General features: G+C 39.8%; 1 protein-coding gene across 17 annotated transcripts in view; it reads left to right on the top strand.

Annotated features, from left to right (window-relative positions):
- HDAC9 (histone deacetylase 9) overlaps positions 1 to 15,219 on the top strand; it is a 499,915-nt gene that overhangs the window by 303,196 nt on the left and 181,500 nt on the right. For 16 of the 17 annotated variants that reach the window (XR_011322675.1, XR_011322676.1, XM_069773867.1 and 13 more), the window contains one exon: positions 3,556 to 3,825. Coding sequence is in view for 15 of the 17 variants with exons in the window: in XM_069773867.1 (XP_069629968.1) it covers positions 3,556 to 3,825 (270 nt within the window). In the remaining 2 variants the exon portion in view is untranslated. Of the gene's footprint in view, positions 1 to 3,555; positions 6,142 to 15,219 lie in introns of those variants that run through there. The other variant, XM_069773893.1, reaches the window with a different exon arrangement.

Below are 15,219 nucleotides of genomic sequence, written 5' to 3'. Positions count from 1 at the left end.
CATGTATTTAAAATGATCAATTAGGGAAAGAAATGTATGGGGTGACTATTGCAGGATTTTGTGCTTTGTCTCTTTTTAAAGACATTTTATTTAAAATACTGTATTCTGCAAGACCTTATCATTACAAAGGAGAAACAAAGGCAGGGGCTGTGACTGAAGGACCTATAAAATGGTCTTTTACAATGTCCGGATTATTTATACTTAGTATTCCATTTTTCTGTACAACCAAGCAGGTTAGATTGTGTTTGATGTCTCTTTTTTGATTGGACTCTTGCAGTTATACAATGGAGTTAATGTCTGTAAATGCTTCCTCTCCTGCTGCCACTATTTACTTTGGCTCATGCATATCCTTTACAGTTTAATTTCCTGAAAATAAAAGGAAAAAAAATATAGGTTACATTAGCATGAAACCATTTTTTTTTTGAGTGTATCCTTTAGTTGGAATAGCAATAACAGTAAAGTGTGCTGGTTAAAGAAGACCAATCTGTACAACTCTAATTTATTACTAAAATAAACCATGGGTTTATTATTATTTTTTAAAAGTAGTCTTATTAAAACTCGGATTAAGCAATCACTTTTTCAAAATAAAAAATATGTATTAAAATGAGGAGAAAGTCCTGCATGTACCTACAGATAGATTCAGGAAAAAATGGTAAGTGGGGATTTAAAGTGAAAGATTTAAACATTAAGTGTAAGCAGAAGTATCCAGCTGCATAGTGAAAAGACTTGAGCAGTGTTTCATTCAGGACTCATTTTCTGCTGTGTAATCCAGCTTTACATAGAGAGATAAGATAGAAATATTGACTCTAAACTGATATCTTTCCATGTCTCCAGGTACATAATTTTCCACGGTAGTACCAGGAGATATAATGTAAAATAAGATGTTTCTGACTTTTAGGAGAACTGAACAGTCTCCTGGTAATGCTACTAATGTAATTACTGGAATGAGATGAGGCCAAGCTGCCTTTAAAAATCACTTTTACAAATAAGAAGGTGCAGTGGTGATACAGAGAAAGCAGTCAGCTGTGGCTTAGCAGTCTGAGCAGCAGGAGTGGTTTTCAGGTTTTGGGTTGTCCCCTCCCCCCTCCATGCCATCCACTCATTTTTATCATGCTCCATCCTATGAGAGGACATGACTATAGTGCCTCATAGCCCCTTGCCTGAGGCTTAGTTAAAGTCACAGTGTAAAGGATGTTTTTAATAAGATTTTGCAGTAAAGATGATAATATGAATGCACTTTGTAAAATCTACTGTGTAAATCTATAAAGACTTTGATTTCACAGAGTTTTAGAAAACTTAATTTGTTTAGCTCCTCCTGTCACCGAAATTTGGAGCAAATCGCCTGCTGACTTCTGTGGTGTGGGAGCAGGCCCCAAAACAGCCACACTGCAAATTGAAATGCACACAAATACCACTCTAGTCTCCGCAGCTCCCTTACGTGTGCTTGTATCACTCCACTGATTACATGCAAAAAGCGTTTGGAGGTGCAGTCCATCGTGTTGCCTCAGAAAGCTCAGCAGCAGATCTGTGCCATATAGCAGTGTGAAGAAGAAAGAGCCTGACATACATAAAAGTGAAAAAGCATGAAAGGAAGGAGAGCAGTAATGAGCTAAATATGTTTCTTAACTTTGCTGTGGACATGCACTCAATTTCTCTCGGCTTCCCCTCCAGAATAACCCACCTGATTCAAGTAACTGGCACATGGAATGGTTTACAGATGGATCAGCATCAGTGACTCTCGTAGCTGTATATGATTATCTGTCACACAGATGTTTCAGCTTGTATTTGCTTGCTAGCCAAGCAGCCAGCCCTGCCTTTCTTTACTTGCTTGAGGAGCAGAGAGGGCTCACCCACAGATGTTCAACTAAGGAACAGAGAGGAGTGTACCCGAGCTGAGTACATGTAGTTAGCTTCAGTGCCTTCTTGGTCAGCGTCATCCCCTGAGAAACAACTGGAAAAGATTTATGGGTTTGATCTGAGAAATATTCCAGATGCTGCTTAATAAAAGGAGACACTCTGCATTAGTTGCAGTAGTAAGGATTCCCCAGCTTAGAGCATGCCACCTGCAGCACGCAGGATACACATGTTGTGATTTGCCAGTTACTACAGTAATGAAAAAGGATTTTTTTTTGTTTGTTTGTTTCTTTTTAGTAAGCCATTAAACTCTCATTACAACCCCAAAAAATGAAGGTTTGCTGTGACCAAAGCCTGTGGACTTCCACTGTGGAATTTGTTTCCCCACCGATGTGAGGCATATGCATCAGAGCATCAAGTGGAACTGCACAAACAGATCTTTCAACTCTTCTTGTTGAAGCTGTGGGAGTTTCTGAACCCAGCTGTAGCTTCTTCATCATAGCTTACATGGCAACGCTGCCCTTCACTAGGGTGGCATTTCTCTATATGCATTAGGAAGCAGAATGAAATTAGGCAGTCTACGGTTTGTGACAAAAATAGCTGTACTGAAGCCATCCAGTAACTCAGCCTATGGCACTAGCTAAAACTTAGTTTAAAAGACTTGGTAGTTGAGGGGAGGGGCAGATGGGAACAGGAAAGTATGTAAGAGTATCGCTAAAAGGTGGGGGTTTTTGCCCCCCTCAGTATATTTGACTTTGGTGATACAAATGAGTATTTGCTTGAAATCAAGTGGGCCAGTTGAATAAATGATAATTACTCACTTGACCCTGCAGATGCTTACATACATGGCTTGTTTTGTGCCTCTTTCAACAAAGCAGGGATTTTTTTCAGTTTTAGCTTTTTGGATTACATTTGGATTATTTTGGAATACATTTGCTGCATCTTAAATAGTAAAATATAAACTGTACTTGATTGCAACACCCAGGCATCTGGCACGTCAGCAGAGCTTTACAATAGCAGTTAATGGTGTAAAATGAGTATTGTCCAGGTAGCTGTGTTATATCATCACTGCTGAAATAGGGATACCTGTACTGTGCACAACAAAAGCTGTAGTCTTTCCAGTCACGAACAGACATGCTTGTAGTATCTTTGTGCTACGGGAGAGGTGATGGTCAGCAGCTCTTTGTGACCGCTCCTTTGTCAACTGTTAGTGCCTTCAGCACTTTAATTCGTAAAGAAGCTTGTGTGAATATTCCCTAATTTGCTTGTAGCAAAATATTAACCGGATTCATAATTTTCTTATTTTTTTGAGTTCTTTTATTACTTTGTGTTGTGGAAAACGAACTGTAATACAGTTGAATATATTTCTGCATTTATGTTTGAAGAGAGACTAATTTCTCTTAATTACCAGCTGTAACAGTGTAACAAACAGATGTGTCGTGCTTTCATTATTCTGACTTATTTTTAGTTTAGTATTACTGTGTAGCACTCTCTGCATACGTGGTATTTTCTACTGCAGAATAACAAGTGATGTTTTTCTTAGGACCTTTGGTTCTTTTTTCCCTGTACGTTAATATTTTAGCGATGCAGAGCTACATGGTTTTGCCGCGGAAGCTTGAATTTTGTCGGTGCAAATCTAGTACTTCTCGGTGTTTGGTATCAGTGAAAGGAATCAACAGCTGTTGCCCCTTCTCTTTCCAGATGCTCTCTAAGTCCATTGAGCAGCTCAAGCAGCCTGGCAGTCACCTGGAGGAAGCTGAAGAAGAGCTTCACGGAGATCACTCGATGCAGGAAGAGCAAGCTCCTGCCAGCGGTGCCAGCGTTAGGGCTGAGAGCAGCAGTGCTGGTGTGGATGACAGAATAGGACAGCAGGTGGGGGCTGTGAAAGTCAAAGAGGAGCCACTGGACAGTGACGAGGATGTTCAAACCCAGCAAATGGAATCTGGGGAGCAAGCTGCTTTTATGCAACAGGTAATAGGCAAAGATTTAGCTCCAGGATTTGTAATCAAGGTTATTATCTGACCGTCACGTACGTTTTCTAGGCTTTGGTAAGCATTTGTGTTTTGATTCACTGATCTAGCAAATCCTGATTTACTGATCAAAGAATCTAACAAAGGCAGAAGTGTTGTATGCACACTTGAAAACATAGTGAAGCTCATCCTTATGGCCACTAATTGAGAAAATACCTGTTGCAGTCAACTATTCTACATAAATCTTTGCGTAATAGCTGATAGACTTTGTATTAGCCCAGGATTACATTACATCGCTTAGTTCTAGTGAAAGAGAACTCGTATCACTTAGCTTGTTGAGATCAGCAATTGCTGGAATTAGTTTCCAGACCTGATTGATGAAACATTCTTCTTCTCTGATTTTGAATCCTCTGACTTTTGCTTTCAGCTATGTGTATATACTGTATCATACTGTAGTCTTGAACACTGTTAACATTAGGGTATTTTTTCCCCAGTAGACAGGTACTGACTGCTATATCAGTGGTCCCAGGCTGGTGTATAAAGTATAATTTAGAGAAGAATACAAGGTGGATGTAAAGAGGCAAGGCAAGGCACTGTTTAAAAATGGCATTGTTTTCTTTTTTGCACTGCTTAGTTAATTTTTCATTCTGTCTTATTTGATGATACAGTCTGCAGAGACATCCTTAAATGCAGCAGATGCAAGTACTGGCGAGAAGCAAAATGCAGCATTAAGTTCCAATCAGTTATCAGGATATTGCAGGAAAAGCACAGAACTGTGATCATTATCATCCGATATCCAATCACTTTGGGGTTTTTTTGAATAAAGACTAATCGTACAATATTGCATAACCTTTACCGCTAGGCCTCACAGGCGAGTACTAAAATAACGACTGTGCATGAAGTGCCAGCTGGGCAAAAGGAAACTTCAGATTGTCGGCGAGCATTTCGCCAAAGCTGAAAAGCGCAGTGCGTGTGTGCAGCCAGCGAGCGGGCGTCCCTCTCCGTTGCTGTAAGATCAGGCAGAGCAAGGCTGGATGCAGTGCAAGGCCCTGTTTATTTAAGTCGATACTTTGTCAGGTCCCTGCTGTTCTCCTGCAGAAAAGTGATTTTGGGGGGGGGGGCAGGAAATGCCTTATGGAAACAGGAAGCCCAAGTGATTCATGTGCTGAGGAATGCGGGGTGGGGGGAGGCGGACGGGGCAGCGCTCCCTCTGTTTTTAAAGGCACTCTATGAATTGATTTATTGTCAAAGAAAATAACAAAGCGAGTAGGGAAATTGTTAAGGAAGCTTTCCAGTGAAACATTTCCTTCATATTCCCTTTTGATATGTTTACCTTGTTTTATAGGTTTACTTTTGTTAAGCTAGTTAAAGATTCATTGTATTAAGATCCCCTTTAATATGGATAATCCCAAACTGACCTGGAATCCTTGTCAGGTTTTTTTTCTATTAAAAATATTTATATTTCTAAAGCTGAGGTATTTTAAGGTGCAGTATCCTGTTTCAAAAGAGATAGCTGTTTTGCCAAATGTAGAAATTGTTCTAAAATATGTTACTAGCATGTGTTGTTTACATTATGCTCTAATACTATTAAATCTCTTATAAAATGTTGCAACTTCTGAAGATACATTATCCTTTTTTCCTAGAAGGTCTCCAAACAAATGACTAAATAGTTGCTGTTAATATGAAAGGCCTCTTTAGGTAGGAAAGATTTATTGAGAAAAACACAGGTGATTTTTATGTGTGCTTTGTGGTTGAACAGAAATCTTTCTCCATCTTGGATGAAAAAAAAATCACATTCACATTCAAAAAGTGAAGCATATAAAAAGGAAATTATATGTTTTTCCCATTCTGTATAATTTTAATTTTCTTTGAAATCTAACTTCAGCCTCATAAAAAAGGGATAGTGCGTCTTTTAAAATACATTTTATTTGGGGAGAAACTTGCAAATGAGAACACTTTTGTACAATATCACTTCAAAGACATGTATTCACAAAAGACAAAAGATATTTTTATAATGTCATTCAGGTGAGAAACCCCAATATATTAGAGGACTTTAATTTCAGAATCTTTCAAATTTGGATGAAATTAAAATAGAGAAACTACCTGGAACCAGTGAAAAGGAAAACTGGGTTTAAACAACCACATTTCTAATTGATTATTGTCTCTTACATTTTAAATCTACTGTATTTATTATAATTTACACCCTTAGAGGTGGTCTCTTGTTTTGTGTTGTAAATATATTCTGTTTGTATGTTCCCTTTTTTTGCCTTCTGATATAAGTCTCTTCCTTTCTCAAATAAAGTTTTTTTTTAAAAGATCCCCTTTCAGATATCTGACTTTGTGTAAATTTGATAACTTAGTTGTGCTTTTGCTTTGTATAACCAAATATGTTTGCTACACATCGTTGAAACAATTCAAGCTTTCAGGAGCAAGGTTTTTATTAGACTGTTCTTACAATAATTACACAAAGTCTTTTTTTGGTCTCTTGTTTTATCCTACATCAGCCATTATAAGTTTTAGTGAATGTGGAATATTATTGATGCATGCTCATTTTCCCATCACAGCATCTGTCTTGAACATGTGCTCATATGTTGTACCATATAGGAAAGGTAAAGGTGAATCCCAGTTTCTTTACTCCTAACTGCCCAAAATTCAGGTGAACTGAAATAATTTCCATGACATTTCTAAAACCTGCCTAGAACCCAAAAGGTGCTGATCTGAAACTGAGCTTATACTGACCTCTTTGATATTTCTCAAGATCTTTGCAAAACTAGAGTCCACCTATAAATATGTTAGTGAGGAGGGAATCCACAAACTTTGCAGACATTAAAGCAACTGCATGAGACAGTGAAGTCCTACTTTAGAGAAACACCTAAACACTTCTATGAAGATGTTAAATGCTTTGTGACATTTCCTGAGCTTGGCTTCAGATCTACAGAGAGAAATAGTTTGTACTGCGTAACGATCTCTGTTGTACAGTACATGGATTACTACTGCCAAAAGAGTTCAGAAAATCGTTGCATTCTAGCTCTTCTAACTGTTCATTTAAATCGCAAAGGCTCTTAACAGCTTTGATTCTTGTATAATCTTAACTAAAATAAAATGCTTTTAACAACATAAGTATGTAAGAATAAATATTTCCATAAATCAAATTTAATTATTTTCACTGATATAACAGCAAAGAAATGTTTAATCTGTAATACACCCCAAAAAATTAGAAACAAAGTGAAGTTTTAGCTTAGGAAAGCTTAAAACTAGCATTAGCAGTATAACATTATACTGCTTGCCCAATTGTTTATTATGCATTTAGAATCTTGTGTCTATAAGTAAATCATGCTTTTAACAGGGATTTGATTGAGATGCCTTTTGTGTAAATACTCATGTCAGAATTAGAAGAACAGCCATAAATGTTTTCAATTTACAACATTCCCATTTTGGAGGCTACCCCTAGATTTTTTTTCTAAATTATTTGTTTACCATTCATCAAAGCACCCATAATGAAGAAAATAAAGCACCCATAATGAAAAAAAAAAAAAAAAAATCACAATTTAATACAATTCGCAAGCCTTTATCTTTTTCCAGGAATGATGTGCATCTCTTTTTTTTTTTTTTTTTTGAACAATAGATGTTTATTCTGTCTTGTTGCCCAAAAAATAAGCCAGTATAGCTGTCAATTTAGAAGTAATTACTACTAAATGAGGGAAAATGCTTCATAATATTTACGTACTCAAGACAGACACACATTACTGGAATGTAGACACTGTAACTTTAGCCTTTTTTTTTCATCTTCTGGCATTAACGAAATAGGATTAAAAGCTGAATGCCTCAGCAAAGCAAGAGCACTCTAGACACTACCACCACTCATCCTTTCTATTCAGCAATTCATTCGTGCACTATCTTCATTCCATCTTCATTATCATCAGGATCACTAAGACTTACTCCATATTACTTAAGCCAACTCTACCCTGTTTTTATCTTCACTGGCATTCTGAGGTAAAAAATCTATAAACATTACTCCCAAGCACCAATCTAAAAATGTTTACTTATTTCTCCCCCTGATGAACACTTCACAATTTGCAGCTAAAATTAGCTAAGCCAAGTTAATTTCCTTATTGTATTCTGTCCCACTAGCAGCATGTCCTACTTATCCACTTAAGAAATGTTTGTTTGCTTTTCATTTATTTATTTAGTTTCTGATTTCCTTATGCAGTTCCCATCATCTGGGTGGTAGCAGGGCTTCTGTACCTCATTTCTCAGTGGAGGAATATAGCTTCGAACATGACATGCTGAATTGCTGTTCAGGCAAACAGAAGAAAAGCATCCTGGATAAAATTATCTTCTCTGTGCTAGAGCAATAATCCCAGTGATTTTTGTGGAATTTTACCACTCTGTTTGGTAGACACTGTACTTTGCATTTGGTAGACTTTGTGCTTTGCATTTGTTTTTTTCTCTTCTAATTCAGCCTAATTCAGAATTAGATTTAAAGGCAAAAAAAAAAAAAAAAAACCAAACCCAAAACAGTTAGCTCAAACTGCATAGCCAGCTGAAAAGCTGGGTTTCTTGGCCATGCTCAGTCACTTACATACCCAAACAGGACTGGGAAGGGGCATCCTTTAGGCATGTCCTGGTTTCTGGTCCCCATTTACTGAGCTCAATTTTTTTGCTTATTTTGATTCTGGCCCCAAAACTCATCTAGCTCATACAGGATAACTTCCCAGCTACCTGGGGGCACACACAGCTATTGGAGACCCCCAAGGTTTATTTCATGAGCAGCTGAGAGTTAAAAGGGTACTAGCTTAGTAACTTGAAATCATTCAGCAATGTCTGATTCTCTGTGATGGCTACACGGGGGCTTTAGTCACTAGAGTTGTTTTGACAGACTAGATACTTACTTGTAAGTGATTCAGTCCCTTAATTAGCTGATTAAGTGAAATGTTTTGAATCTGGCTCTGGAGCCTTTGTTGCTTTCCACAGTTGCCTTGAAGTAACTGTATTGACTCTTAACAGTACATAGCCCTGAAAATATAAGGGAGCTTGGTTGGAGGATACACTGTTAGAAGTACCCCTCTGCACACTTCATTCTTCCAAGGTGGTAGCATGTCACAACATTTTTGGCCTTGAGAAGTGCTATGAAGGGCAGGAAAAATGGAAATGTAAGTTTTGAACAATGTCATACTTCCAAATAAACCTTCCACTGCCTCTCCTCCCTCCTAAATGAGATTGCAGCTGCAGTCTTATATATACTAGCTCAAGTCACCTTTTTTTTTTTTTTTTTTTTTTTGTAGGCTACCTTAGTTGTTTCCCTTAACTGTGCAGCCAGTAAGAGAGACACTGACCTTTTACCTTTCTGCCCTTCCTCAGGTCTGTGAGTGCACAGTCCTGGTACAATGCCTACATAACGCATGCTGTCGTTATGATTTCTGGGATCAAGCTTGAGCCATAGGCTGGATGGATGGGGTGAGGGGGTGGAAGAGGGTGGAGCTGGATTTGTTCTGTGAAAATTTTTCATTCATCTATATGAGGGTAAGCCCCATCTGAATAGTTAGCCAGCTTTCTGTCATCTTTACTCTTAAGGGCCTGTCCATCTCTATCAAGTTTCTAACTATGGTCTTTGAAAATTATGCTACAGGAAGAATAATTCTTTTTTTTTTTAATGCCAATTCTATGTGAAAGTGCATAATAATGAGAATAATTACAAGTAATTATTCTTTCCCAGTAGGATTTAAAAATGATAAATTTTTTCAAAGTATCAAATCTACTTTCTTAATGATTGCCAAGATTATTATTTTTGTTTGTCTCCTATTGTAAACTTTCAGTTACAGAAGGCAATAAGACTTATTTTATCACATAATTAAATCAAGACCTGAATTGTCCGACCAAGCATATGGCATTACAACATAACAAAATTATTTCATTTCACTGATACCTGCACAGAATAATGTTGATATTGCTTTTATTTTTTGATCCAAGATTTTTTGTGCTTCTTTTCCCCCTTCAGCACCTCAATACTTTTCTTACTGCTCCCTTTTGTCAGAGAAAGCAGCTCATAAGGAGATTGCTGGGGCAACACTAGGCAGAGTTACTTAATCAGGGGTACACAGCTAGCATGAATCCAAAGTCTGTAAGTCCAGATCCCAGTAATTATCACTTCACATTTTGACAGTCAGATGATACTACTTTCATACCATTGGGCAATTTATCATTTCCTGTATCAGACAGCACGGGTTTTTATTATTATTATCATTGAAGAGGATTATGTGTTCTTGGAAAGCTGCTTCTTTAGACGCTTCATTTTTGGAAGAATTCTGTCGTGACCTCTGAATGTCTCTCTGTCAGCCACACGTACGCACGCACACACAAGTTTTCATTTTCTTCCTTTCCTTAAAATATGAGAGTGAATAGATGCATGCCGCAGTATACTGCTGGCTAAATCTTCATAAAGCTCTGTTGTTCAATGTCCTGGAAGAGCAGCTCAGCCCGAATGCCTTTGAGACATAGGTGCTCTAATGCAGAAAGCAGTGCATAATCTGTCTCCTCTCATGTTCTGGCCTGTGACCTTTGGATCCCCAGGAGACCAAGGAGGTCTTTCTGTTCATATTGCCTGTATTTCCCCAGCAGAGTCGCGTGAAAACTACAGCTATGAGATTGCAGCAACGCAGCAATGGCAAGGGCTTAAGAAGGCTTTGCTCAGGTTCTCCGCAAAGCAGCTAGTGAAGCATGGAGGATTCAGTCTGCAAACCTTCCCTTAGTCTTTTCCTTTTGCTCCCATCAAGAAGGCCACCATGATAGTTTTTAGGGGGCAGCTTGCAGATTTTTAAAGCAGATCTCTATTACTGAACAGAACCAGAAGGAGGACAAGGCAGAAGTGCTGTTGGGAGGTGCTCACCGCCTGTGCACAGAGGGATAGCTACCTAGACCAGTTGCTTCTAAGGCTTGCTCTCCTAGATCTTCCTTTACTGAAAATAGAAGTTGAAGAGTTACTACACATCAGAGAGCACAGCTCCATCACTCAGCTATCTGACTGCACACAGGCACAGGTGGTGATCAGGTTTCCCTGATTTCTCACCCATTTTGACACCTTGCCTTAGGGCATCAAAAGCTCCCAAGCCCAACAGCACATCCCTTGACATCTTCCTTTCTTTCTGGAACTTTTTGGTTCTCACCATTTACCTAAATTTGTACAGGTCTTTTGTCATAGTTTCCCATTAGTTTCTGCACAGATTTCAGTTTTCTGAAGCTATTGACTTTATACGGAGAGCTTCAAAACTTCTCTGTTAGTGTTTCTGACAGAAAAATAAGAATGGCGGTGCTGAATACAGGTGCGATCACCACAGGCTCAGCCCAGGGACATCTGACTTCAATAGCTCTGATTTGGCCATTTCTGCAGGTAATTAGGCCTCACTAAGGGTGCTAATGTTTTCAGTTAAAATACATGCAGCATTACCCTTTGTGCTGCGTGAGCGAGTTTTTTTGATGAGAATCTCCATCCCTCTCAGGCAGGCTCTGAGAACACAAATGCAGGCAGTGCAGGACCAGCAAGAAAAAAGGAACAGGAGCAAGATTCATTCCCGCAGCAACAGACTGAGAATAAGCATGGGGACTGTTACTTTTCTGTGTTGACAGATAACGCACTAACTGAGCAGGCTGCTCATTTTCCCAAGCTGATCAACTACTTTCGAATTAGGTACTATTATATGTCACTATGATAGTAGCTTGGACCCTCTTGTAAAAGAAGTAATCCTTTCTTTCACCTCTGGCTCTTTCCCTCCAGCTTTTAATGAAAGAAAAAGACTGAAAGCACATTAACTCAGTTTCATTTTCAAGTGCGAAAGCAGAACAAAAGTCTGTAATTTGGTGAGAAGCTATGTTAGGGATGAGCTGGCCGGGCAGAATTTTGCAGTCAGCATGCTGAAGCCGGTGCTCATTCCCAGCTCCATCTGGGCCCAGCTCTCCGAGCCATCTAGTAGCTGCACTCTCGAGCATTGCCCCGTTTCATTGGCAAGTGGTTCCCACAGCCATTAACCACTGAGATGCTTTCAGGCTGTGAAATCGGTTGGCATAAAGGACATTCAGTCAGAGAAGAGGCAGCGGGTTCAGTCTGGTGGGATGTTGTACCCACAGGAGCGCAACGTTTGTGAAGCTGCTGTCGTAAAGGTGAGCTGCAGCTGGTCACCACAGAGAGACAGCTTCATAACACAGTTTCCTTCGTAGATTTGGTTTTCAGTCATGGCCCCTAGGATTCGATACTAAGTGGATCGTTTAAGCCTGAAAGGATACTGTGAACTTAGCTGGTCAATGATAGAAAGAAGTCACTGTTTGATTCTCTTTCTTCCTGTCATGGCCACGTGCACATTTAGTGTCATTGCAAAAGGCTGAATATTAACTTATAGACAGGTACTCAACATGGGTGTCGTGGTTTAACCCCAGCCAGCAACTAAGCACCACGCAGCCGCTCACTCACTCCCCCCCCATCCAGTGGGATGGGGGAGAAAATCAGGAAAAGAAGTAAAACTCCTGGGTTGAGATAAGAACGATTTAATAGAACAGAAAAGAAGAGACTAATAATGATAATGAAAACACTAATAAAATGACAACAGTAGTAATAAAAGGATTGAAATGTACAAATGATGCGCAGGGCAATCGCTCACCACCCGCCGACCGACACCCAGCCAGTCCCCAAGCGGCGAATCCCTCCCCCCGCCACTTCCCAGTTCCTAAACTAGATGGGACGTCCCATGGTATGGAATACACTGTTGGCCAGTTTGGGTCAGGTGCCCTGGCTGGGCATGAGAAGCTGAAAAATCCTTGACTGTAGTCTAAACACTACTGAGCAACAACTGAAAACATCAGCGTTATCAACATTCTTCACATACTGAACTCAAAACATAGCACTGTACCAGCTACTAGGAAGACAGTTAACTACATCCCAGCTGAAACCAGGACAATGGGTTAGGTACATTAGAGAAGAAACATTTTTGGAAGCTCTTTACATCTTCTTACCAGGATCAGCTCTACTGTGTCTACCTGCTCTTCTGCACGATTACTTCAGCTAGTAATTAAGGAAATCACAAGACAGGGCACTTAACTTGTTATGCATCAAGCATTATTCCCCATGTAGTGCTGGTATTTCCTATTTTTTCTTTCTTCTGCTTTAATATGGATGCTAAGTATTGAAAAGGAAAATAAAAGACTTCTCAGGTGAAGAGTTTAGAAGTGGAGGAGGATTTGGCAAGTCATAAAGGAGGGACACAATCCCACTGACGTTAGTTGCATTCAACCTGCAGAATCCTGTAAATGTAACTTACGTCAAGAAGGACCAATATATACATATTTTGCTCTCTGTTACAAAGTTCATCCATTGAACTAAGAGTTTGGGCCTCAGAAAACAAGGAGATTCAAGCCATGCAGCTGACTACACAGCTGAGATACTCTATGCAAAATGAGAAGCTGGAAAATACTGTCTCACAACTTGACCTCTACCAAAACCCAGACCCAGTCCTCAGCTATCGCCTTCTCCACAGATCACTGTTACAGTGCTGTCGCATCAGAAATGAGAACTACTGGTCACTGCTGCTGCTGTACTCAATGCCTGTGTTGTGTAGCTTCTGAGAAGTGCTGTGCTGGAGGAGGTACTCAGGGCTTGTAGCAGGTCTTTGGAACAAGGAATAGGACAGGAACTGGGACAGGTAAAACAAAACTGTCCAAGTCCTTTGGTCAGAGTAATTCACCAAGGGCATCACCAAGAGCAAAACTGAATTTCTTCCTTTAACTTTGTTAGAAGCCACTGGACTGAATTTCACATGCTTTCGTAGGTCTAGGTACACGACTGTGTTATAAGAGCAAAGAAATACTACCAAGTTCTCTCTATAGGCTACATCTCCTCTGTGCCTCTGAAGCAGCCGTGGTGGTTCACAGGGATGGAGGCTTCTCACAGCTTATAGCTTGTGTCCCTAAAATGGGTAATGCTGGAGAAGCACCAAAAGGTGAAAGGCAGAGCTGCTTTCCACGAACATATTTTGCAAAATCAGGGGAACAGTTACACCCAAAGCTACCACAGTGTTTCTCCCCTTCAGTGAATAACTCCTCACCAGAAACTTCTCCAGCCCCTTCTCCTTCCTGCGGTTGTCCCCTGCTGTACCATCCCCTCTGCAAAGCTCTCCAGATTTACCCCATTTCTGATGGTCAGAAGGCATAAGAGATCCTGTTGGGAAAGGCCACGAGCCTTTAGTTACTGCTGCTTCACACACGCACTTGGCCACCCCATGGCAGGGGTGGCTCCTGGCATGGAAGGGACAGTGGCTGGAGGCCAAGGCCAGCCAGGGAGCAGGGGCAGAGGATGGAGAGGCATCCTCCTCGCACCGGCACTGCTGTGGGACATAACAGGGAGGGGAGGCAGAAGAGGTGAAGCAACAGCTGTAAAACGTCTTACAGGACACCTTGTACTTAGGCTCGAGAGCCCTCCTCAGCTTGGAGAGCAGCTCCATCCCCTCCTGAGGATGACAACATTACTTCAGCCAGAGGCTCCAGATTTCCACCTTCTACCTGCTGCAGAGAACTTTCTCTATTTTTTTTTGTTCTCAGAAGACAAGATAGTACAAGGGATTAACTGCTTTGCTTCTTGACTGATCATTTTTACCCATTTTATAGAAAGTTCAGGCTAAACAATTTAAGTTGAAATGCAATGATCCTTTCCGGGAAGAGTTCAGACAGTTAAAGAAATGTTTAAAAAAAAAGAGAGAGAGAGAGAGAGCTCTGCCAGCTACTACCAACATGAGTCATTGGTTTTCACTTTCCTGTCATTGTTGTTTCTTTTAACTATTTTAGATTCACTGTTAAGCACAAGTTTTCCTGATCAAATAATGGAGATGAGTTAGTAAAGAAAGCATTCAAAGGAGTAGAAGAAAAAGGTCCCAATTCCTAATTCTCCATACTGACTACGTCCTGAGTCTCACTTCGATAGCTTGAGAAATACTATAACTGCTAAAGATTCAGCCAAGAGTATCAATGTTCTATCATCTTTGTTACACTACTTTTTAAAGATAAATTGATATTTATTTTTCCAGCTGAAAGCTTGTACTTTGATTTCATTGAATTATCATCAAGTATTAAACTTAATACCGTAGTTCAGTGCTGGACCTGAAATTGGAAGCACTGAAGTTTCTGTTGTTTCTTATCCGAGCATTGTGGGTCAAGGAGGTAGATAAAGTGAAGATAGAATATCTAAAATGCTTATGAAATTATTCAGTATATATTTCACCAGAAAATGGTGAGACGCATTTTTAATTTACTTTCAAGGACAGGTTTTCATGTGCTGAGACGGTTTTCCCCAAATTCTTAATTGTCTTCATGTTAAGAGCATTTTGCAGTCTTCAGAATTTATCACATATAGGAAATG

Source organism: Haliaeetus albicilla, chromosome 2 (assembly GCF_947461875.1).
Source record: "Haliaeetus albicilla chromosome 2, bHalAlb1.1, whole genome shotgun sequence".
NCBI classification, from domain to species: domain Eukaryota; kingdom Metazoa; phylum Chordata; class Aves; order Accipitriformes; family Accipitridae; genus Haliaeetus; species Haliaeetus albicilla.
Note: the sequence above shows the minus strand (reverse complement) of the source record. Positions and strands in the feature narration are given on the sequence as shown.